The following is a 26298-nucleotide window of genomic DNA, read 5'->3' on the forward strand; positions in this document are numbered from 1 at the left end:
TTCTTTGGCGCTCAGCCTTTCTTATGGTCCAACTTTCACTGCCATACATTGCAACTGGGAAGACCATAGCCTTGACTATACGCACTTTTGTTGACAGGGTGATGTCTCTGCTTTTTAGTGTGCTGTCTAGATTTGCCATGGCTTTCCTCCTGAGGAGCAAGCGTCTTTTAATTTCTTGGCTACAGTCCCCATCTGCAGTGATCTTGGAGCCCAGGAAAATAAAATCTGTCACTACCTCCATTTCTTCCCCATCTATTTGCCAGGAATTGAGAGGGCCAGATGCCATGATCTTGGTTTTCTTAATGTTTAGTTTCAACCCAAGTTTTGCACTCTCCTTCTTCACCCGCAACAAGAGGCTCTTTAGTTCTTCTTCACTTTCTGCCATTAGAATGGTATCATCTGCATATCTTAGGTTGTTGATATTTCTTCCGGCAATCTTAATTCCAACTTTTGATTCATCTAGCCCTGCCTTTCTCATGATGTGCTCTGCATATAAGTTAAATAGGCAAGGCGACAGTATACAGCCTTGCCGGACTCCTTTCCCAATTTTGAACCAATCAGTGGTTCCGTGTCCAGTTCTCACTGTTGCTTCTTGGCCCGCATATAGATTTCTCAAGAGGCAAATAAGATGGTCTGGTATGCCCATCTCTTTGAGGACTTGCCAGAGTTTGTTATGATCCACACAATCAAAGGCTTCTGAGCTAAGTAAATTGGGTTATTAGGATTTGCATGCGGACGCAATAAATATCTCGTTCCTATTCAAAATTATAATTTGGCAATTTTGATGAAGAGGTGATTGACAGGGTAAGAAGGCCTTTACCGTCCATCTCAAGATTCCTGGTTTTCTGCATAGTTTCTAAGTTTTTTTTTAATTTGCATAGTTTTAAAATTTCTACAATTTATCTCTTCATCTTTTTATGATGAATAGCCACTTCATCATAAATTAGGTGGAATTTATGGACAGCCTCTGGAATGGTCTAGGCCATGGGTAAGCAACCTTGGCTCTTTTATGACTCATGGACTTCAACTCCCAGAATTCCTGAGTCAGCATAGCTGACTCAGGAATTCTGGGAGTTGAAGTCCATGAGTCATAAAAGAGCCGAGGTTGCCTACCCATGGTCTAGGCTCTCCTGCTAGAGCAGGGGGTTGGACTAGAAGACCTCCAAGGTCCCTTCCAGCTCTATTCTGATTGATTGATCTGTGGGCAGCTCAGAGTCAACGTATCGAGGAGATGGGCGGCAGAAAAATAATAATAAAGAAATCAAAGAAATAAACCAAAGAACCTCACCCAGCCAGCCCCACCCCCACCCACCCCCCACTTTACCTGGCTAATGGAGAGTGGAGAATCTTGGCTTGCTAACTTTCAGTCAATTTCTAGGCTGTTCATAGCCGCCTCACCTCCTCCTTCTCCAGGTTCTAGAACTATAGCAGTGGCGCCACCATTTATATCAACAGCAAGCAGTGGGTGGTCATGGACTGGGTGCCAGGGATCTGGGCATAATGGGCTCACTCTTCTCTTTTTATCTGATTTCTCAAAGTTCAGCCTTTGTAATGAGTTGTAATTCTGTTAAGCCAGAGGTATCAAATGCCCAGCCAGTTCCACAATCTGTGATTCATTTGTCTCTGTCCAATAGGAGGGATAGAAGTTTTTTTCACTAGAGAATAGAATAGAATAGAATAGAATAGAATAGAATAGAATAGAATAGAATAGAATAGAATAGAATAGAATAGAATAGAATAGAATAGAATAGAATAGAATAGAATAGAATAGAAAATACCGTGCAGAAAGGAATAGGATATATGGAATGGAATGAAAGAATAGAATAGAATAGAATAGAATAGAATAGAATAGAATAGAATAGAATAGAATAGAATAGAATAGAATAGAATAGAATAGAATAGAATAGAATAAAGAAATAAGAATAGAATAGAATAGAATAGAATAGAATAGAATAGAATAGAATAGAATAGAATAGAATAGAATAGAATAGAATAGAATAGAATAGAATAGAATAGAATAGAATAGAATAGAATAGAATAACAGTGTTGGGACCTTGGAGGTCTTCTAGTCCAGCCCCCTGCGCAAGCAGGAGAACCTATACCATCTCAGACAGGTGACTATCCAGTCTCTTCTTAAAACCTCCAATGATGAAGCAGCACCCACGATTTCTGGTGGCAAGCTGTTCCACTGGTTGATTGTCCTCACTGTCAGGAAGTTTCTCCTTAATTCCAGGTTGCTTCTCTCTTTGATCAGTTTCCAACCATTGTTTCTCGTCCTGCCCTCTGGTGCTTTGGAGAATAACGTGACCCCCTCCTCTTCTTTGTGGCAGCCCCTCAAATACTGGAATGCTGCTATCATGTCTCCCTTATTTCTTCTTTTTCTTTAGACTGGCCATACCCAGGTCCCATAGCCGTTCTTCGTCTGTTTTAGTCTCCAGGCCTTGGATCATCTTATTTGCTCCTCTCTGAACTTTTCCCAAGGTCTCAACATCTTTTTTTGTAATATAGTAAGAAAGTGGTTTTTTCACTAGAAGAAATGTCTACTTGGGGAGGCCCTCAATTCTGCAACTTTGTCCTCCACCCCCACTTATGGAAAAGGGGATCATCTGTGAAGATGTTGTGGGAAGTCAGCCCCCCCCAGAGAAGGAAATATTAAAAGGGCAGTAAAATATATTTTCTCAAAGTGGCAGAAAAGCATGCCCAGTTTTTCTTAATAGCCCCAAGTCTCCCTCCCCCAAGCGGAAACCAGCTCTGTAGAAATGCAGATGTAAATCCAGGAAGGTTGCAGGCCCCCAGCTGGGAGATTAAGAAGACAAAGGCCTAAAGTCTACATACCCCATCTAAAGAGTCATCAGCCCAGCTCTATTATGACCTTTGGACATAATAAGATTAACCCATGACCATCAGAATACCAGAAAGGCACACTCAGACTCAGATCAAAAGTTCATGACACAGGAAATAGCCTCAAACAGGAACAGGAAACAGCTTCAAACAAAAAGCTCCAGAGGGTATAAAAACACACTCCCTACATGTGCTCGACCCTTTTTTTTTTCTTCCTGAGCCGTCTTCCTGTCTGGCTCACCTCTTCAATAAACTACAACCTTCTTCCTGAAGCAGCCGCCACGTTGTTTATTCCCAGCTTGGATAGAACCATGATGAAGACTTTTCTTCCAACAAAGTCTTTAGAAGCCTATGGAGATTCTCCATCATGCAGCTCACAGTTGTCCCAAAGATGCTTTTCAAGAGACAACTGTGTTGTCGGTGTTTCCTGTGACAATCCACAACATTTGTCCCTGTGACATCAGGGTGCAAGCCCAGAGAAGGGGAAAGCTGACCAGTAGCCACAGATCTAACCAATCATGATAAGGGAAACTCAGAATGGGTTCAGACTACATGTTTCATCAGGTGAATTATAGAAAAAGCGGTCTTATTGGCACATCCCATTAATTTATAGTAATTTTAAACTACTGGGAATATCGTGTGACTCTAGTCTGGTTCAAATCTGCAAATTGAAGACATCTGGACTTCAACTCCTAGAATTCACCAGCCAGTTGTGCTATGTAGCTACATAGCTATGGATACATAGCTACGTAGCTATGTAGGAGTCCTAGTGGACGACCACTTAAATATGAGCCAGCCGTGTCCTGAAGCTGCCAAAAAAGCCAACACAGTCCTAGGCAGCATCAACAGAAGGATAGAATCAAGATCACATGACGTTCTAGTACCACTTTATATCACACTAGTGAGACCACACTTGGAACGTAGAACATAAAAATAATAGAATAAGACGGGACCTCGGAGGTTATCTAGTCCAACCCCCTGCTCAAGCAGGAGACCGGATACCATTGCAGACAAATTTTTTATTTATTTATTTTATTTTATTTTAATTCCATTTATATCCCGCCCTTCTCCAAAGACTCAGGGCGGCTTACAAGCTTAGCAGTAGCCTTCATTCTATGTATATTTATTTATTTATTTTATTTTAATTCCATTTATATCCTGCCCTTCTCCGAAGACTCAGGGCGGCTTACAAACTTAGCAGTAGCCTTCATTCTATGTATATGCCTGCTTATTAGGGCTTTCACACACACACCCCAAGCGGCATTATTACAAAGTCAGCTTAATTGCCCCCAACAATCTGGGTCCTCATTTTACCTACCTCGGAAGGATGGAAGGCTGAGTCAACCTTGAGCCTGGTGGGATGTGAACCTGCACTAATTGCAGGCAGCTGGTGTTACTTAAGGAGGCATTAGCCCACTGCTCCACCAAGGCTGCACCATGGCTGTACAGTCCCTTCTTGAAAACCTCCAGTGATGGAGCACAACTTCTGGTGGCAGTCACTTGTCTAAAATAGTATAGGTTCTCGTGCTGGAGCAGGGGGCTGGACTAGAAGACCTCCAAGGCCCCTTCCAGCTGTATTCTACTCTTATTGATTGAGGTAACTTGGGAGCCAGCCCAAGATTTCGAAATATGGTCTCGATCTGAAGCCAATCAAAGCTTTCTCTAGACGGGGGCGGGGGGGTGGGTAGGTCCATTTGAGGCACCACAAAGTCTGGTTTAGCCCAGATTTCCTGTCTCCTTAATGCAAACATTGTTTTGAGAAATGGGTGATGGCCCTCCCACAGATACTGAGCTAATGGAGGACTGGTTTTGACACCTTTGGGTTCTCCAAGGGAGGCTAAAAGCTGTTGAGATTCAGGTCAGCTTCTCCTTCAACTCTCGCCGGGCCACAAAAGGTATCCTTGTCCTTCTAAACTGAACACTTAAGACCCCGGCGAGATAAAACTTGTAAATGCTTCCGTCTTTGCATAACAAGGAGGATTAGCTGTCCAGACACAAGCAGTCTTAATGCTCATTAGCTCACTTTCCAGATTAAACCAAGAAAAATACCTAATCTTTTTCCTGTAAACATCTGATTAGGTTCAAGTAGTCCTTGGCTTACCACCACAATTCGGGCCAAGAATTAAATTAAATAGGAGCCAGCCATGTGCTGCAGCTGCCAAAAAAGCCAAGCCAACACCTTGCTAGGCTGCATTAACAGAGGGATAGAATCGAGATCACGTGAAGTGTTAGTAGCGCTTTACAAGGCCTTGAATAAGGCCACACTTGGAATACTGTATCCAGTTTTGGTCGCCATGATGTAAAAAAGATGTTGAGACTCTAGAAAGAGTGCAGAGAAGAGCCACAAAGATGATTAGGGGACTGGAGGCTAAAACATATAGGGAACGGTTGCTGGAATTGGGTATGTCTAGTTTAATGAAGAGAAGGACCAGGGGGGACAGGATAGCAGTGCTCCAATATTTGAGGGGCTGCCCCAAAGAAGAGGGAGTCAAGCTATTCTCCAAAGTGCCTGAAAGCAGGACAAGAAGCAACGGATGGAAGCTAATCAAGGAGAGAAGCAATCTAGAACTAAGGAGAAACTTCCTGACAGTGTGGACAATTAATCGGTGGAACAACCTGCCCCCAGAAATTGTGGGTGCTCCAACACTGGAGGTTTTTAAGAAGAGACTGGACAGCCATTTGTCCAAAATGGTGTAGGGTTTCCTGCCTGAGCAGGGGGTTGGACTAGATGACCTCCAAGGTCCCTTCCAACTTTATATTATTATTATTGTTGTTGTTGTTGTTGTTGTCGATCATCGCACAGTCAGCCAGATGTTCAGACTGGATTTGGCATTGTTGTTGTTGTTGTTGTTGTTGTTGTTGTTTTTGTTGTTGTTGTTGTTATTATTATTATTATTATTATTATTATTATTATTATTATTATTATTATTTTGCTAAGCGAGACAGTCATTAAGTGAGTTTTGCCCCATTTTATGACCTTTCTTGCCACAGTTGTTAAGTGAATCACTGCAGTTTTTAAGTGAGTAACACGTGTGGGAAGTCAGTCCCCCTCCCCCGCAGAGAAATAAACATTTTGGGGAAATATTAAAAGGCAGAATATATTTCCCAAAAGGAACGGCAGAAACAAATTCACACACACACACACACACAAAAGGAAAAAAAAGAAACCAGGTCTGCAGAAATGCAGATGGGATAATCTTGTCAGAAAGATTAGAGCCAGGAAACTGGGATTAGGAAGAAAGATCCCTAGAATCAACCATCCCTCACACCAAAAATCCAACAGTCATCAGCCACAGCCACAGGGAAGCAGGATATGACCTTTGGGACATAATAGAATTAACCCACCAAGATCAGAATATCAGAAAGGCACACTCAGACTCAAAGTTCATATCACAGGAACAACTCCAAACAAAAGCCCAAGAAGGTATAAAACCCCACCCGTCCCTACTACATGTGGTCAGTTTTTCCCAGAGCCATCTTTCTGTCTGGCTCTCCTCATCCATAAACTGCAACCTTCTTTCTCACCGTCTCCTGGTGATTGGCCCAAAGTCACCCAGCCATCTTCCATGCCTAAGGCAGGACTAGAACTCACCATCTCCTGGTGATTGGCTAAAGTCACCCAGCCGGCCTTCATGCCTAAGGCGGGACTAGAACTCACCATCTCCTGGTGATTGGCCCAAAGTCACCCAGTTGCTTTCATGCCTAACGTGGGACTAGAACTCACCATCTCCTGGTGATTGGCTAAAGTCACCCAGCCGGCCTTCATGCCTAAGGCGGGACTAGAACTCACCGTCTCCTGGTGATTGGCCCAAAGTCACCCAGTTGCTTTCAGGCCTAAGGCGGGACTAGAACTCACCGTCTCCTGGTGATTGGCCAGGTTTACTTGGTGGGAGAGAGGAAAACACAGACACGCACAGACACTGTAAACACCTTTTATTGAGCAAGCAAATCAAGTCCTCTCAGAGAGGGTGGTAGATCTCTACAGTTTTAGATCTAAGGTGGTCCACGGTGAAGAAATGGAAGCGGAGTCTGAATGGGACCGAAGCAACTGAGCCACTGGGGGAGAAGTTGGAGAAGCTTGAGAAGCTTCTAGAATGAAGAAGAGGTTGAGGGAAGAGAGCCAGTTCCTTCATCTTGAAGTTCCTTCCTTCGGCGTCTTATTTAAGGATCTTATTGATCACCACCATCTCCTGGAGAGCAGAAAAGAGGTGCACTGAGAATTGGTGAGCCAGACAGAGGGATCCAAAAGACAGATACCTTCCTTCCTTCCTTCCTTCCTTCCCTCCATCCATCCCCTTTTTTTCTTTCTTTCTTTCTTTCTTTCTTTCTTTCTTTCTTTCTTTCTTTCTTTCTTTCTTTCTTTCTTCCTTCCTTCCACCATCCATCCCCTTTCTTTCTTTCTTTCTTTCTTTCTTTCTTTCTTTCTTTCTTTCTTTCTTTCTTTCTTTCTTTCTTCCTTCCTTCCTTCCTTCCTTCCTTCCATCCATCCATCCATCCCATTTCTTTCTTTCTTTCTTTCTTTCTTTCTTCCTTCCTTCCTTCCTTCCTTCCTTCCTTCCTTCCTTCCACCATCCATCCCCTTCCTTCCTTTCTTTCTTTCTTTCTTTCTTTCTTTCTTTCTTTCTTTCTTTCTTTCTTTCTTTCTTTCTCTTCCTTCCTTCCTTCCTTCCTTCCACCATCCATCCCCTTTCTTTCTTTCTTTCTTTCTTCCTTCCTTCCTTCCTTCCCTCCCTCCCTCCCTCCCTCCTTCCTTCCTTCCTTCCTTCCTTCCACCATCCATCCCCTTTCTTTCTTTCTTTCTTTCTTTCTTTCTTTCTTTCTTTCTTTCTTTCTTTCTTTCTTTCTTTCTTTCTTTCTTTCTTTCTTTCTTTCTTTCTTTCTTTCTTTCTTTCTTTCCTTCCTTCCTTCCTTCCTTCCACCATCCATCCCCTTTCTTTCTTTCTTTCTTTCTTCCTTCCTTCCTTCCTTCCCTCCCTCCCTCCCTCCCTCCCTCCTTCCTTCCTTCCTTCCTTCCTTCCACCATCCATCCCCTTTCTTTCTTTCTTTCTTTCTTTCTTTCTTTCTTTCTTTCTTTCTTTCTTTCTTTCTTTCTTTCTTTCTTTCTTTCTTTCTTTCTTTCTTTCTTTCTTTCTTTCTTCCTTCCTTCCTTCCTTCCTTCCTTCCTTCCTTCCTTCCTTCCTCATTTAAATTCTGGTCTTCATAAACTTTGCACTTTGTAAAGTTTCCACTTGGATGTGGAGGTGAAAATATTGCGTTTTGCCCTTCAGAGTTCTGAGTGGCTTGTGACTGATTTCTCGAAGACAACGGCCACCAGCTTTGAGGGAATCTTTCTTTAGGAAATAAACAATCTCTTACGTCAAGGGTTTTAACAACGCCGTCGGCAAAGTTCAGGTTGAAGATATTCGGGAGTGGGATTCCGATGTTCAGGCCAACTAAACAGAAGCAACGAAACCACAGAGTTAGGTCCGACATCTTAAGTGTTTCTCAGAAGCCACAGTGAAAAAGAAAAAGATAAGATTTTTACCACAATTGTTTTTGTTGGGTATCATCACTGGTTGTACTGTTATTGAAACCAAATTGATGTTGAATTTAATAACAGCTGCAAGACTTTTGGTAGCGCAATACTGGAAGAAGGAGGACCTGCCTACTATTGAAGAATGGACTTTGAAAGTTTCGAACTTGGCAGAAATGGCTAAAATCTCGGCATATGTGAAAGTTCACTCGCAACAGAGATATATAAAGGTAAAGGTTCCCCCGCACATGCGTGCTAGTCGTTTCCAACTCTAGGGGCCGGTGCTCATCTCCGTTTCAAAGCCAAAGAGCCAGCGCTTGTCCGTGGACGTCTCCGTGGTCATGTGGCCGGCATGACTAGACGCCAAAGGCGCACGGAACGCTGTTACCTTCCCACCGTAGTGGTCCCTATTTTTCTACTTGCATTTTTTACGTGCTTTCGAACTGCTAGGTTGGCAGAAGCTGGGACGAGTAACAGGCGCTCACTCTGCTACGCAGCACTCGGGATTCGACCCGCCAAACTGCCGACCTTCCGATCGAAAAGCTCAGCGTCCTAAACCACTGAGCCACCGCGTCCCTAACAGAGATATATAGTGGAATGGAAAAGATGAATTGATTTTATTCAGAACAAATATGGGACTACAAAGTATCATTTAGCATTTGAATAGTTATTAGTTCCCCTTCATGGATTACTGCCTTGTCGTGGCGAAGGGGCTTGCGTAATTCAATGAAGCTATGAGCTATGCCGTGCAGGGCCACCCAAGACGGACAGGTCATAGCAGAGAGTTCTGACAAAACGTGATCCACTGGAGAAGGAAATGGCAACCCACTCCAGTATCTTTGCCATGAAAACCCTATGGACAGTACCAAAAGGCAAAACGATATGACGCTGGAAGATGAGCCCCTCAGGTCGGAAGGCGTCCAATATGCTACTGGGGAAGAGCAGAGGGCTAGTACTAGTAGCGCCAGAAAGAATGAAGCGACTGGGCCAAAGCCGAAAGGACGCTCAGCTGTGGATATGTCTGGTGGTGAAAGGAAAGTCCGATGCTGTAAAGATTTTTTCTCCATAGGAACCTGGAATGTAAGATCCATGAATCAAGGAAAGCTGGACGTGGTCAAACAAGAGATGACAAGACTGAACATCGACATCTTAGGTATCAGCGAACTAAAATGGACAGGAATGGGTGAATTTAATTCAGATGACCATCAGGTATACTACTGCGGGCAAGAATCCCTCAGAAGAAATGGAGTAGCCTTCATAGTCAATAAAAGAGTAGGAAAAGCAATACTGGGATACAATCCTCAAAATGACAGAATGATCTCAGTTCGAATCCAAGGCAAACCATTCAATATCACAGTAGTCCAAGTCTATGCCCCAACCACCCGTGCTGAAGAGGATGAAATTGACCGGTTCTATGAAGCCCTACAGCACCTTATAGAACTAACACCCCAAAATGATGTCCTTATCATAATGGGAGATTGGAATGCTAAAGTAGGAAGCCAAAAGATAACCGGAATAACAGGCAAGTTTGGCCTTGGAGTACAAAATGAAGCAGGGCACAGGCTGATAGAATTTTGTCAAGAGAATACGATGGTCATAGCAAACACTCTTTTCCAACAACCCAAGAGACGGCTCTACACATGGACATCACCAGACGGTCAACACAGAAATCAGATTGACTATATGCTCTGCAGCCAAAGATGGAGAAGCTCTATACAGTCAATAAAAACAAGACCAGGAGCTGACTGTGGCTCAGGCCATGAGCTTCTTGTTGCAAAGTTTAGGCTTAAACTGAAGAAAGTAGGGAAAAGCACTAGGCCAGTCAGGTATGAATTAAATCATATCCCTGTTGAATATACAGTAGAGGTGACAAATAGATTTAAGGAATTAGATCTGATAGACAGGGTGCCTGAAGAACTATGGACAGAGGTTCGCAACATTGTACAACAGGTAGCAACCAAAACCATCCCAAAGAAAAAGAAATGCAAGAAAGCAAAATGGCTGTCTGAGGAAGCTTTGCAAATAGCTGAGGAAAGGAGGGAAGCAAAAGGCAAGGGAGAAAAAGAAAGATACGCCCAATTGAATGCAGAATTCCAGAGAATAGCTAGAAGAGATAAGAATGACTTCTTAAATGAACAGTGCAAAGAAATAGAAGAAAACAATAGAATAGGGAGGACCAGAGATCTTTTCAAGAAAATTGGAGAGATGAAGGGAACGTTCAATGCAAAAATGGGCATGATAAAGGACCAAAATGGCAGGGACCTAACAGAGGCAGAAGAGATTAAGAAGAGATGGCAAAATTACACAGAAGAACTATACAAGAATGAGCTTAACGTCCCTGATAATCACAATGAGGTGGTCACTGACCTCGAGCCAGACATCCTAGAATGTGAAGTGAAGTGGGCCTTAGAAAAGCTGAGCAACAACAAAGCTAGTGGAGGTGACAGTATTCCAGCTGAGCTATTCAAAATCTTAAAAGACGATGCAGTAAAAGTGCTACACTCAATTTTCCAGCAAATTTGGAAAACTCAACAGTGGCCACAGGATTGGAAAAGATCAGTTTACATTCCAATTCCAAAGAAAGGCAGTGCCAAAGAATGTTCAAACTATCGCACCATTGCACTCATTTCTCATGCTATAGTAAAGTTATGCTTAAAATCCTACAAGCTAGACTCCAGCAGTATGTGGATCGAGAACTACCAGAAGTACAGGCAGGATTTCGAAGAGGCAGAGGAACTAGAGATCAAATTGCCAACATACGCTGGATCATGGAAAAAGCTAGAGAGTTCCAGAAAAACATCTACTTCTGCTTCATTGACTATGCTAAAGCCTTTGATTGTGTGGATCATAACAAACTGTGGCAAGTTCTTAAAGAGATGGGAGTACCAGAACATCTTATTTGTCTCTTGAGAAACCTATATGTGGGCCAAGAAGCAACAGTGAGAACTGGACACGGAACCACTGATTGGTTCAAAATTGGGAAAGGAGTCCGGCAAGGCTGTATACTGTCACCTTGCCTATTTAACTTATATGCAGAGCACATCATGAGAAAGGCAGGGCTAGATGAATCAAAAGTTGGAATTAAGATTGCTGGAAGAAATATCAACAACCTAAGATATGCAGATGATACCACTCTAATGGCAGAAAGTGAAGAGGAACTGAAGAGTCTCTTGTTGCGAGTGAAGAAGGAGAGTGCAAAAGTTGGGTTGAAACTAAACATTAAGAAAACTAAGATCATGGCATCCGGCCCTCTTAATTCCTGGCAAATAGATGGGGAAGAAATGGAGGTAGTGACAGATTTTATTTTCCTGGGCTCCAAGATCACTGCAGATGGGGGCCGTAGCCAAGAAATTAAAAGACGCTTGCTCCTGGGGAGGAAAGCCATGGCAAATCTAGACAGCACACTAAAAAGCAGAGACATCACCCTGTCAACAAAAGTGCGTATAGTCAACGCTATGGTCTTCCCAGTTGCAATGTATGGCTGTGAAAGTTGGACCACAAGAAAGGCTGAGCGCCAAAGAATGGAGGCCTTTGAACTCTGGTGCTGGAGAAGACTCCTGCGAGTCCCTTGGACCGCAAGGCGATCAAACCGGTCAGTCCTAGAGGAGATCAACCCTGACTGCTCTTTAGAAGGCCAGATCCTGAAGCTAAAACTCAAATACTTTGGCCACCTAATGAGAAGGAAGGACTCACTGGAGAAGAGCCTAATGCTGGGAAAGATTGAGGGCACTAGAAAAAGGGGACGACAGAGAATGAGGTGGCTGGATGGAGTCACTGAAGCAGTAGGCGTGAGCTTAACTGGACTCCAGAAGATGGTAGAGGACAGGAAAGCCTGGAGGAACATTGTCCATAGGGTCGCGATGGGTCGGACACGACTTCGCAACTAACAACAACAAAAGTTATTAGTTATTGTAATTAGAGGCTATATTATTTTTCTTTTCTATGGCTAAGGAGAGTTAAAGTGTGATAGGGTTCAAAGAGTAATTATAGTAATTAGAATATTTTAGAGTAAGATTGTATGATGTAATACCCTGTATTCGGCTCTGGGAAGTTGGGGGGGGGTTGTTGGGATGGGAGGGATGGGGAGAGGGGTGGGGTAGATGGGGTATATGTTTCAAAAATGTATTTTAAAACTTTTCAATAAAAAAGAAGAAGCCACAGTGATGTCACCTATGTTTTTTTTGCAAATCACTTAATGTGTGTCGTTTCCATGATGACACTGCTCTATAAAGCGCATCGTGTAACTGGCCTCCCCCCCCCTTGGAAAAAGACCTAGCTCACAACACAATTATCGCAGTGCAACTCCGTGACAGAAATCCAGACGTCCTACCGTTAATCAGAGGCAGATACCCAATCTGGAGGATGCTCGTGATCCAGTTTTTAAGGGCATTTTCCTGCAAAAAAAAGGGGGGGGAATTATTTCTATTTTTTCCAACAGGATTTTGCAATTAGTAGCAGATAGGCTATATTTAAAATGTTGGGTGGCTGACTCCCCAGCACGATGCCCCCCACCCCTTCTTTTTTTTAGCTAGGGTGTTGTGTTGTATATTTGTGTGGTGTTTTATTTGCCAAGGGTTATCTTTTTAATATTGGAAGCTGCCTGGAGTTAGAGTGTTGCACTGGGGTAAGATATAAATTTAATAAATAAATCCCCAGGCACATCGCTCCCCTATCCTTGCAGATCCTGGAAGTCATAATTAGCTAACGAAAGGTCTGATTCCCATTATTTATTCATATAGAGGGAGTCCTCAGCTTACGACAACTCAATTTGAATTTATGGCAGCACTGAAAAAAGTGACATTTGTTTTATATTCTGTCTTTATTACTTTATAAATAACTCTGGGCGGCGAACTTATCTGACACACCATCCTCACCCTATTTTCCCCACAACAACAACCCTGTGAAGTGGGTTGCATTGAGAGAGGAAGAGACGGAGCCAAAGTCACCCAGCTGGCTTTAATATCAGGGGCAGAACTAGAACTCTCCATCTCCTGGTGATTGGCCTCAAGTCGCCCAGCTGGCTTTTCTGCCTAAGGGGGGACTAGAACTCACCGTCTCCTGGTGATTGGCCCAAAGTCACCCAGCCACCTTTCATGCCTAAGGCGGGGCTAGAACTCACCGTCTCCTGGTGATTGGCACAAAGTCACCCAGCCATCTTTCATACCTAAGGGGGGACTAGAACTCACCATCTCCTGGTGATTGGCCCAAAGTTAACCAGCCATCTTCCATGCCTAAGGCGGGACTAGAACTCACCGTCTCCTGGTGATTGGCCCAAAGTCACCCAGCCATCTTTCATGCCTAAGGCGGGACTAGAACTCACACTCTCTCTAATAAGAGCCTCAAGCCTCCACCCAGATATTTCTAATTCGCCTGATCAATGAAAATATATCTTCTAGCGTTTCTCTTGCAAATAAGTGGCAGGAGACAGACTTACGTCCAAGGAGCCCAGCTCAGAGACATCCAGGGAGACGCTGTGAAAAGGATTTATAAAGACATTTATAAGACATCTGATGTGTCCGAACAGGCCACAGAGGTCAGGCGCCAGGAGGCCAGGAGCACCTGACCAGCGCAGCTCCAGTCAGGGGTCTCCTAAACCTGGCAACTTTAAGACTTGTGGGCTGCAACTCCAGGTCTGCTTTGGAGAAGAGCTTGACTTCCTCTCCTTTGGGGCAGCCCCTCAAATATTGGAAGATGCTACCACGCCACCCCAGCCTTCCTTTTCCCTCTAGGCGGACCCAATTCCTGCAAACCCTCTACTGGTTGGAAATTCTCCTATCCACGCTGAACAGGTTGTGGCTGCTCCCACACTGGAGGATTTTTAAAGAGGAGATTGGACAACCACTTGTCTGGAATAGCACAGGGTCTCCTGCCCGAACAGGGGGCTGGACTAGAAGACCCCCAAGGCCCCTTCCAAATCTGTTCTTCTGTTCTTCTGTCTAACAGAGAGAAGGACCAGGGGTGACTTAATAGCAGCCTTCCAATACTTGAGGGGCTGCCACAAAGAAGAGGGGGGGGTGTCCACCTATTCTCCAAAGGATCTGAAGGCAGGACAAGAAGCAACGGAGGGGACATTGCCAAGGAGAGAAAATTAGCCCCTAATCAAGGAGAGAAACCACCCAGAATTAAATTTTGTGACTGGGAGAACAGTTAATCAGGGGAACGGCTTGCCACCAGAAGCTGTGGGTTGCTCCATCACCGGAGGCTTTAAAGAAGAGATTGCACATCCATTTGTCTGGAATGGTATAGGGCAGACATATCAAACACAAGGCACGGGGGGCCCGGATCCGGCCCGCGAAGTGGTTTCATGTGGCCCGCGAAGCCATCCTGGCAACAGTGAGGGAACGGCCCCCACTGCCTTGGCCCTGGCCCAGAGACCCTCCTTCTGCCAGAGACCCTCAGATCTGTCCCACTCCTGCCCAGGCCCCCATAGGCACCCTTGATGCGAACGAGGTAGAGCTGGCCACGCCCACCCAGTAGGCCATATGCACTCTGGCCACGCCCACCCAGTAGGCCACGCCCACCCAGGCCACACCCACCCGGCCCCCTGAGGGCAACCGCAATGCTGATGCGGCCCTCAATGAAATTGAGTTTGATACCCCTGGAATACTGTAGGGTCTCCTGCTTGAGCAGGGGGCTGGACTAGAAGACCTCCAAGGTCCCTTCCAACTCTATTGTTCTGTTCTTCTGAATTGGGATGAAGGACACATCACCCTCAAATACGCCAGGCATATCTATAAATAAGGGGCCCTGTTAGTCCGAAGGTCACAATCCCATCGTCAGTGATTAAGAGTTTGCTTACCTTTCCAAGGCGAGAGAGATTCCCAGCTTGGTTCGTGTAACACTGAAGCTTCCGCTCAGGCTGATATTCTGTAATCACAACATCAACCCAAAAAGCTAATGCAATCCTGGGTTGTATAAACAGTGGCATAGAATCAAGATCACGTGAGGTATTAGTACCGCTTTACAAAACCCTAGTGAGGCCACACCTGGAATACTGCAGCCAGTTTTAGTCACCATACTACAAAAAAGATGTTGAGAGTTTGGGAAAAAAAATCCAGAGAAGAGCATCTAAGATGATCCAAGGCCTGGAGACTAAAACATACGAAGAACGGCTGCAGGACTTGGGTTTGGCTAGTCTAAAGAAAAGAGGAAATAGGGAGGAAATGATAGCAGTGTTCCAGTATTTGAGGGGCTGCCACAAAGAAGAGGGGGTCAAATTATTCTCCAAAAGCACCAGAGGGAAGGACGAGAAAGAACGGTTGGAAAAATGACCAAAGAGAGAAGCAACCTGGAATTAAGGAGAAACTTCCTAACAGTGAGGACAATCAACCAGTGGAACAGAAGTTGCCTTCAGAAATCGTGGGGGCTCCATCACTGGTGGTTTTTAAGAAAAGGCCAGACAGTCACTTCTCTGAGACGATATAGGTCCTCCTGCTTGAGAAGGGGGCTGGAGTAGAAGACCTCCAAGGTCCTACCCAGCTCTATTCTATTCTATGAACTTCAACTTCCTTGTCTCCACCAAGGGTCTTCTTAGAATTTAACATTCTTAGATGTTGCTTCAAAGAATCCATTCTATTCAATGTCCACTTAATTAGTGCCCAATTAAGCACACTTGCTTCCCAACAAGTCATCTACGGGAAGATCAGAAAGCCCCGTTTCTCTGCAGTCCAGAACCCAACTCAAGAGGAAGGCAGCCATTCGCGGAGGAGAGAAAACCACATTTTTACTGTTCCAATGAAGGGGTCTCTCTTGAAAAGGGAGAAGCTGAGCAGGGCCCCGACATTCCTGGCACTCCATGAAAGCCCCATTGTGCTCACCAAGGATCAGAAGACCTTCTTCTGTGATAGGGTGGCAGGGCCTGGAAGCCGCCAAGTCCCGCTGGCTGCAACCGCTACCCTTATCAGTGAATAAAGAGAATGAAAGCTGGTAATTAGCGGCAAGGAAGCTGAGAGATTAGAAACAGGAGGAGGCTCTGAGGAATCAGGGGTTGAGACTTGCGCATTTGTCTGTTGACCCTTCCAAGTCAAGGTGGGAAGAATCCAGAGAAAGAAAGATTTTTGGAAATATTAAAAAGGCAGAATATTATATTTCCGCAAAGGAGGGAAAGAGTACAGAGAAGAGCAACAAAGATGATTATAAAGAATGGTTGCTGGAATTGGTATGTCCAGTTGAATAAAGGCAGGACAAGAAGCAACTGGTGGAAACTAACCAAGGAGAGAAGCAACCTAGAACTAAGGAGAAACTTCCTGACAGTGAGAACGATTAACCAGTGGAACCACCTGCCTCCAGAAGCTGTGAATGCTCCAATACTGGAAGTTTTTAAGAAGAGACTGGACAGCCATTTGTCTGAAATGATATAGGGTTTCCTGCCTGAGCAGGGGGTTGAACTAGATGACCCCCAAGGTCCCTTCCAACTTTACTATTATGAGGTTAAAGGCAAAAACCAACGTGCCCCCCCTCCAGTCTCTCTGCCCCAAACAGAAACCAGGTCTGCCGAAATGCAGATGTGACAATCTTGTCAGAAAGACTGGAGCCAGGAAACTGATGGGATTAGAAAGACAAAGATCCCTAGAATCAACAACCCCTCACACCAAAAAAAAAAAATCCAACACTCATCAGCCCCAACCCCAGGGAAGGAGGATATGACCTTTGGGACATAATAGGATTAACCCACCACCATCAGAATGCCAGAAAAGCACACACAGACTCAGGTCAAAGTTCATGCCCCAGGAACAACTCCAAACAAAAGCCCAAGGAGGTATTAAAACCCATCACTCCCTACTACATGTGGTCAGTTTTTCCAGAGCCATCTTCCTGTCTGGCTCTCCTCTTGAACCAACTGCAACCTTCTTTCTGACGCAGTCGCCATTTTGATTATTCCCGGCTTGGACTGGACCCTGATGAAGACTTTTTCTTTCGACATCAAGGATCACCCAATGAGTACGAGGAACCTGGTCCTTCTCTCCTTACTCACCGTGTTCACATTAAAGAGTGGGGTGAGGCTAGAGTTTGAATGGGAGAACACTTGAAGGCCAGCCTCAAGCAGGATCGTGGCCTTCCCATTTTGCAAAGACACCACCGGAAGTCCACGGACTCTAATCTTGACCACCAAGGGCAGGTCTTCTGCTCCAAGCTGAGACAACTGTGGACAATCGGACAGAAGGAATGGTTAGGACCCACCAGAAAGGGCAGAACATCCCCCCTGGCCATTATCCCAAAGCTACTTCCCCCCTCCCCCCCAAAAAAAGGCAACTGGACCTTGTTTTGTTTTTTTCCCTTGTGGTGAATGAAAATGTTAGCTATTGTTCTTCTATGCAAGATCTAGGCCCGGGTGAACCAAATCAGGCCTCAGGGAAAAAAGTATTGAACTGAAGTCTGTGCTATGCAGTCCAGAGGAACTGTGCTGGTCAGAGTAAACAGCTATTTTAGGAATTAAGAACTGTCCCCTTAAGGGATAGCCTTTTGGGTAATGTAGTTTTAAGTTACTCGGTCACATCTATGTTTTGGATTGGCCATTGGGAGGGACTTCTGACTGGATAGCTGGGATTACTGGCTACGTGCAGACCGGTGGGGCTTTTATGAATTCCAGCCACAGGAGCTGTTTGCTCCTTCAGTGTGGGAAATACTACTTCTTTTCACCTACGTGTTGGGTCCAGATTATGAAATGTGCTTCAGAAGAATCTCTCGAGTAACTGTGAGTTAATGTTTAGAGAATGCCTGATGAACTAAAGTAATCTGCATGAAGCCCTTTCCGTGGAGTTTATCTGCCTGGATCAAACAATAGTAGCCCCCTTTGCTTGAGACAGAACAGGAACTATTTGTAATCTAAATTGCAATTGTACTGTAAGGTCCCTGGCCCTTGGCAAAACTTGAGAAATCATAAAAATCCAGTCGTGAAAACTCAAACAGAGGCTTCTTACTTTATTTTCGATCAAAATAAGTCCTTGGGTTCAATTACGTTCGTATGTCGAGGATTACCTGTAAAAGCCACAAAAACCTGGCACCACGTCAAACTTCACCTAATCCTATCCCAAAGCTTGGGGGGGGGGGGAAAGCCAATTATGATTAGGAGACCTCTTGTATATTTGAGCCTTTACCTCGGGTAGCACAGACCGAAGAGCCGAGGTTGTCATTGGAACGGATCCGCGAAGCTAGAAGAAACAACAACGATAGTGAGACAAAAAAAATCTCCTTCAACATCCTATTCCCAGGTTTTAATTTTTATTTTTATTTTATTTTAATAATATTTCTATACCGCCCTTCTCCCGCAGGACTCAGGGCGGTGAACAGGGCAAGAATAAAAATACAAATTACAAAAGTTAAAACTAAATTAAATAAATGCCCACATACTAAAATAGATATTTAAAACCTAATAAATAGCCCCCGATCCCCCCATCAGGCCAGGCCAGCTTGTTCAAAAAAGTATGTTTTTAGCTCGCGGCGAAAGGAGCGAAGGGCGGGCGCCGTCCGGAGCTCAACCGGTAGCTGATTCCATAGCTCCGGGGCGCCCACAGAGAAGGATCTCCCCCTGGGGGCCACCAGTCGACATTCTCTGACCGGTGGCACCCTGAGGAGGCCCTCTCTGTGGGAACGCACAGGGTGGAGGGAAGTCGATGCCGGCAGCAGGTGTTCCCTCAGGTACTCCGGCCCCCTGCCATGGAGGGCTTTGAATACCATTACTAATACCTTGAATCTCACCCGGAAGGCAACCGGTAACCAATGCAGCTCACGGAGCAGAGGTGTAACGTGGGAGTATCGGGAGACTCCCAACACAACTCTCGCGGCTGCATTCTGTACCAGTTGGAGCTTCCGGGTGGTCCTCAAGGGCAGCCCCATGTAGAGAGCGTTGCAGTAGTCAAGTCGAGAGGTCACGAGCGCATGAGTGACCGTGCATAAATCATCCCGGCTTAGATAGGGCCGCAACTGGCGCACCAGGCGAACCTGGGCGAAAGCCCCCCTAGTCACAGCTCCTATATGGTCTTCCAGGGTGAGCCGTGAATCTAGGAGGACTCCCAAGTTGCGAGCCCTATCTACGGGGGGTAATAATTCACCCCCCATAGTAAGAGGTGGAATGTCCGAATAAACCCGGGATGAAGGTATGCAAAGCCACTCGGTCTTGTCGGGGTTGAGTTGAAGTCTGTTCCTCCCCATCCAGACCCGAACCGCCTCCAGGCAACGGGACATCACGTTGAGGGCATCACTGGGGTGGTTTGGGGTCGAAAGGAAAAGCTGGGTATCATCAGCATACTGATGATACCCAACTCCAAAACCACGAATGATCTCACCCAGCGGTTTCATATAGATGTTGAACAGGAGAGGCGAGAGGACCGACCCCTGAGGAACTCCACAAATGAGAGACCTCGCAGTCGACCTCTGCCCTCCTGCCAACACCGACTGCGAACGTCCCTGGAGATAGGAGGAGAACCACTGTAAAACCGTGCCTCCCACTCCCAATCCCCTGAGACGCCGCAGCAAGATACCATGGTCGATGGTATCGAAAGCCGCTGAGAGGTCTAACAGGACCAGAACAGAGGAATGCCCCCTGTCCCGAGCCCTCCAGAGATCATTCACCAGCGCGACCAATGCCGTCTCCGTGCTGTACCCGGGCCTGAAACCCGATTGGTACGGGTCTAGATAATCCGCTTCATCCAGGACCAGAGGGAGCTGATGTGCCACCACACTCTCAACAACCTTCGCAAGAAAGCGAAGGTTGGAGACTGGACGAAAGTTGTTCAATACAGCTGGGTCCAAGACAGGCTTCTTGAGGAGAGGCCTCACCACCGCCTCTTTCAAGACGGCGGGGAAGCTACCCTCACTCAGAGAAGCCGATATAACTGCCTGGAACCAGCTGCGTGTCCTCTCCCGGGCTGCATAGACCAGCCAGGAAGGGCACGGGTCCAATAAACATGTGGTGGTGCTCAGCCTCCCCATGATCCTGTCCACTTCCTCCGGAGTCACAGAATCAAACTCCTCCCAGGTGATATCGACAAGACCGCCCGCGTCCTGCTTGACAGACTCTGCCCAGTCAGAGTCCAAACCGGTCCGAATCCGAGCGATTTTGTCCGACAGATGCTGGTTAAACTCCTCGGCACGACCCTGCAAGGGATCCTCCCTCACCTCCTGATTCAGGAGGGAGCAAGTCACCCTAAACAGGGCGGCCGGGCGATTATCTGCGGACGCAATAAGGGTGGCGAAGTGGTTAGACCTCGCCTCCCTTATCGCAGCGAGATAAGACCTAGTGTAGGTTCTTAGTCGCAATCGGTCGGGTTCGGATCGGCTGGATCTCCAACCGCTCTCTAGGCCCCGTCTCCGACGCTTCATCTCCCGGAGCTCCGCGGAAAACCATGGAGCTCGACGGGATCTGCACCGGGTCAGGGGCCGCAGGGGTACAACTCGGTCAAGAGCCTCAGTGGCCGTCCTTTCCAAGGCTTCCACTAAGGCATCTGCCAAGCTGTGAGCAAGGGAGGCAGGTGGGGACCCCAGCGCTGCTTGGAATCTATCAGAATCCATTAAGCGTCTGGGGCGGTACCATTTAATTGGTTCCATACACCCACGGCGGGGGGTGGCAAAACGGAAGACCAGCCGCAGGAGATGATTATCGGTCCATGACAGGGGCATAATAATTGGAGAGCCCCCACCAAGATCATCTAACCACCGTCCAGATAAGAAAACTAAGTCAAGGGTGTGGCCTCCCTCATGAGTCGGTCCCGAAATTACTTGCGTCAGGTCCATGGCCGTCATGGAAGCCATGAACTCCCGAGCCAACTCAGATGATCCTCCCAGCGATGGTAGATTGAAGTCCCCCAAAACTATAAGTTTCGGGAACTCAATCACCAGCCCAGAGAGGACATCGAGAAGCTCAGGCAGGGCTGCTGCTATGTGACTAGGCGAAAGGTACACCAGCAGCAAGCCCAACTGCGCACCAGGGCCGCATCTCAAAAAGAGAGACTCACACCCGACTATCTGGGGAATGGTGGCCTCTGATGTGGCGATTCCTTTGGATTGTGTTGGCTCTCTCCACCCACTGCAAAAGACAAATCCTTCTCACTGATTGTCCCGGAAAACAAATTGCACGTTAAGGAAGAAAAGATGGAAAAGCTACACACAACGTCTTTTGATAGGCAGCACTCGGAATTACCCATCCGGACGTTGAGTTGAAGCTGCTTTCCCTTCCATTCGTGGTCACCAAAAGTTGCAATTAGAAAAAGCATTAATTAAAAAAGGAAGTTGCCTAAATACTACAGAAACAACTGAGATGTTTCCAAGGATTTTTCTTGGTGAAAGCAAGGAGCTGACAAAATAGAATAACCCAGAGGTCATTCCCCCACAAATAAATCCCCCTTTTTATGACTCTGGGGTAAAGTTGGGGCAACTGGATGAAGTGAGCGTTAACTGACCGGATGCCCTTCTTGATGCCTACACAGAGTTCACAGAAGATACGTTCTCTTTGTACCCTGGTAGAGAAACATCTGCCGCTACCTAGGATTGAACTCTCAACCTTCCCATTTGGAGGTGAGCGTCTTCACCTCTAAGCCACCGTGTGGCTCAAAGAGGGCCCAGAAAAAGCTTGAAGACTAGTGTCTCGTCAAGCTGTCTCACCGCCAGTTCAGTGAGGTCTACGTTGAACCCTCCTTTTGAGACGAGCATCTGGAGCAATGAGGACAGGAGGTCACGGGGAAGCATCAGTTGAGAAGTACGGCCCATCGCGGGAGGCAGAGGCAAAGAGGTGTTTTGGGCTCCAGGAAGATCCACAGGTTGGCCTCTGAGGTCAGTCATCATGAGCTGGAAGGGTCAAAGGTCACAAGAGAATATATTGGAGAGCACAAAACGAACAGGCAGATAAGAGAGGTCGTAGCCCATAGTTGCATAATGGGTGGGAAAAAAGAAGTGAAGAAGAAACCCTCCATAGTTGCTCAGGCTGTAAAGGAGGCTGTGGGAGATTTGGATTTTCAGACTTGCAAGATTCTGTTACTGTAGCTTTACAATCAAGGAGAATTAGTTTACAGGTCGTCCTTGACTTAGAACCAGGTTAGACTAGACATTCACCTGTCTGAGATGGTACAGGTTCTCCTGCTTGAGCAGGGGGCTGGACTAGAAGACCTCTGAGGTCCCTTCCAGCTCTATTCTATTCTATTCTATTCTATTCTATTCTATTCTATTCTATTCTATTCTATTCTATTCTATTCTATTCTATTCTATTCTATTCTATTCTATTCTATTCTATATCTTATTCTATTCTGTTCTGTTCTATTTCTATTTCTAATTCTATTCTATTCTATTATTCTATTCTATTCTATTCTATTCTATTCTATTCTATTCTATTCTATTCTATTCTATTCTATTCTATTCTATTCTATTCTATTCTATTCTATTCTATTCTATTCTATATCTTATTCTATTCTGTTCTGTTCTATTTCTATTTCTAATTCTATTCTATTCTATTCTATTATTCTATTCTATTCTATTCTATTCTATTCTATTCTATTCTATTCTATTCTATTCTATTCTATTCTATTCTATTCTATTCTATTCTATTCTATTCTATTCTATTCTATTCTATTCTATTCTATTTTGCAACCTACTGGAAAAAGGGTGTTATGACCCAGTTCCAATGTCACTCACTGGTCATGTGACTGCACCTCAGACATCAGCAACATGGCAGCATTTACGGCCATTTGCAGTGTCCTCTGGTCATGTGACTGCATTTTTATGCCAGTTTAGCCCCCAAACTGGAAGTTGCTTCTGGTTTTCAGCAAAACCAAGCATAATGACCAATGGATTCGCTTAACAACCATGATATTTATTTAATGACTGTTGCATTTGTTGAAAGATCACCGCATTGATTTAATGACCTCCTAAAAACATGGTAAAACTGGGATAGTCATGTGACCAACTCAAATTACATCTGTCACAAAATACGACCATTATGGGCAGGCTCAATTAGGGTCGTATGTCAAGGACTTCCTGTATCTGGTCATATTTCCTATTTGTTAAGGTTGACAATCTCCTTCTGTACCCCAGAGGCAAAAGAGAGAAAGGACACAAACCCATTTTGACATTTTTGTTCCCTCTACGGATCGGTCTCCATCTCCAAGCTGGGAAGAGACAGATAATCTCACTGTGAGTAATTTACACAGACCGACTGACTGGGGAAGATAGATTAGTCCCATTAATTCCAGGCTGTTGGATTAATTAACCCCTTATGGATTGATGGTGTGGGCTTAATTACCTGGGTTAAGGCATGCTCAACAGTGCAATCTTAAAGATCTCCACCCCAAAACAAATCCCAGTAGTTGAGGAATTTTTATTTTCAGGAAAACTGTAGTGGCAGAAACTGCGGGTGGCGTCAAAAGAGGCATCGGCCTAGAATCCCTACGTAGTCACAAGCAATCCAAATCCAACCCTCCTTGAATTCCGTGGACCCTTATCTAACTCTAAGTGAATGTTAGTTGAGAAGACTCCTATGCAAAGACTGTTTTGCGATCCATGAAGTAAATTTGAACGTATTGTGGGCCTGATCAATATTGGTCTAGGACTGCAATCAGAGGAAGCCACGTGGAGAAGAAGCAGCATCTCAGGTGTTGGAAACAAGTGGGAAACAAGCCTTACATTTAGATTCAGAATGATGTGTTTATCCTTCCACAGCGGCAAACCAGCCAGGGTGTAATGCAGGTTTCCAAGGATCCCAAATGGACACACACCTGTCAGGAATAAAGAAAAAGAGTGTGAGGGGGGAAAAACACATCAGGTCAGGCCTTTAGGATGATTAAGTTTAAGTTTAAGTTTATTGAATTTATATACCGCCCTTTTCCCGTAGGACTCAGAGTGGTTTACAAAGTATTTAAAAACGTTAATACAATACAAAAGTTAAAAACAGTTAAAATAATTAAATTTAAACCCTGAAAAAATATAAAACCCCATTTAAAAACTCTCAGCCTGGGCTGGAAAGCTCAAAGAGCCAGGTCTTCAGGTCCCGGCGGAATGACCGAAGGTCGGGGGCAGTCCTAAGCTCTACTGGCAGCTGGTTCCAAAGGGCAGGTGCACCCACTGAGAAGGCCCTCCCCCTGGGTGTTATCCGCCAGCAGTCTTTTACCAGCAGCACCCTGAGAAGGCCCTCCATGTGGGAGCGCACAGGACGAAGGGAACTTGATGCCGGCAGCAGGTGTTCCCTTAAATATCCCAGACCCAAGCCATTTAGGGCTTTATAGGTCATCACCAGCACCTTGAATCTCACCCGGAGGGCAACCGGAAGCCAATGCAGCTCGCGGAGTAGAGGTGTTACATGGGAGTATCGGGAAACCCCCATCACAACTCGCACAGCAGCATTCTGCACCAGCTGAAGACTCCGAGTGGTCCCCAAGGGCAGCCCCATATAGAGAGCGTTGCAGTAGTCTAAACGGGAGGTCACGAGCACATGGGTGACTGTGCGTAGGGCATCTTGGTCCAGATAGGGTCGCAACTGGCGCACCAGGCGGACCTGGGCAAAAGCCCCCCTGGTCACGGATCCTATGTGATCTTCAAAATTAAGCCGTGAATCCAGGAGGACGCCCAAGTTGTGAGCCCTATCAACAGGGGGTAACACCACACCCCCCATCGTTAAAGATGGAATAGTCTGGTTAACCCGAGATGCCAGTATGCACAGCCACTCAGTCTTGGCAGGATTGAGACGAAGCCTGTTTCTCCCCATCCAGACCCGGACCGCCTCCAGGCAATGGGACATCACGGCGAGGGCATCACTGGGTTGGTTCGGGGTGGAGAAAAAAAGTTGGGTATCATCAGCGTACTGATGATACCCCATCCCGAAACCACGAATGATCTCGCCCAGCGGCTTCATATAGATGTTGAACAGGAGGGGCGAGAGAACCGACCCCTGAGGAACTCCACAAACAAGAGGCCTCGGGGCGGATCTCTGCCCTCCCGTCAATATCGACTGCGAGCGGCCCAGGAGATAGGATGTCTCTAACAGGTCCAGTGCTGCACCTGCTCCAGCTGTGATAATACAGCTAGTGCCTGATTTACGACCAACCATTGAGCAGGTGGTTGGACTAGAAGACCTCCAAGGTCCCTTCCAACTCTTTTCTCTTCTCTTCTCTTCTCTTCTCTTCTCTTCTCTTCTCTTCTCTTCTCTTCTCTTCTCTTCTCTTCTCTTCTCTTCTCTTCTCTTCTCTTCTCTTCTCTTCTCTTCTCTTCTCCTCTATTCCATTCCATTCCATTCCATTATCTGTTCTGTTCTGTTCTGCTCTGTTCTGCTCTGTTCTGTTCTATTCCATTCCATTCCGTTCCATTCTGTTCCATTCCATTCCATATTTTCTATTCTATTCTATTCTATTCTATTCTATTCTATTCTATTCTATTCTATTCTATTCTATTCTATTCTATTCTATTCTATTCTATTCTATTCTATTCTATTCTATTCTATAAATATAAAATAAAATATAAAATAATAAAATAATATAGAAAATAAAAATAAAATAAAATAATAATAATAGCAATAATAATAAAATAAATAAAATAAAATACATAAATAAGGCAGAATACATCCCAACCATAAGAAAAATCCTTACTGTTGACGGTGCGGAGAATAGTGTTGAGAAGGTCCAGGACAACATCGACAACTGGACACAGCTGCAGCAGAGAAGAAAACAGAGGCACAGAATCAAAATCACAGGAAGTGTTAGTACCACTTTATAAAACCTTAGTTAGGTCCCACCTGGAATCCTGCACCAGTTTTGGTTCATCCCATTACAAAAAAGATCCTGAGACTTTGGGAAAAATTCACAGAAGAGCAACTAAGAGGATCCAAGGCCTGGAGACTAAAACAGACGAAGAACGGCTGCGGGACTTGAGTTTGGCCAGTCTAAAGAAAAGAAGAAATGGGGGAGACACGATAGCAGCGTTCCAGTATCTGAGGGGCTGCCACAGGGGCTGTCAAATTATTCTCCAAA

General features: G+C 45.4%; 1 protein-coding gene across 1 annotated transcript in view; it reads right to left on the reverse strand.

The window, feature by feature from the left end:
- Nucleotides 1-6817: 6817 nt before the first annotated feature.
- LOC308665564 (BPI fold-containing family B member 3-like) overlaps nt 6818-26298 on the reverse strand; it is a gene marked incomplete at its 5' end in the record, with an annotated part of 28531 nt that continues 9050 nt past the window's right edge. Inside the window, 10 exons of the mRNA XM_081323628.1 lie at nt 6818-7031; nt 8197-8273; nt 12684-12747; nt 13788-13824; nt 15153-15220; nt 17328-17495; nt 18451-18504; nt 21953-22135; nt 23963-24054; nt 25918-25978. Coding sequence (XP_081179754.1) covers nt 6999-7031; nt 8197-8273; nt 12684-12747; nt 13788-13824; nt 15153-15220; nt 17328-17495; nt 18451-18504; nt 21953-22135; nt 23963-24054; nt 25918-25978 — 837 coding nt within the window. The 3' untranslated portion in view covers nt 6818-6998. The remainder of the gene's footprint in view (nt 7032-8196; nt 8274-12683; nt 12748-13787; nt 13825-15152; nt 15221-17327; nt 17496-18450; nt 18505-21952; nt 22136-23962; nt 24055-25917; nt 25979-26298) is intronic.

Source organism: Vipera berus, assembly GCF_964194415.1.
Source record: "Vipera berus genome assembly, chromosome: 3".
Classification (NCBI taxonomy): Eukaryota; Metazoa; Chordata; class Lepidosauria; order Squamata; family Viperidae; genus Vipera; species Vipera berus.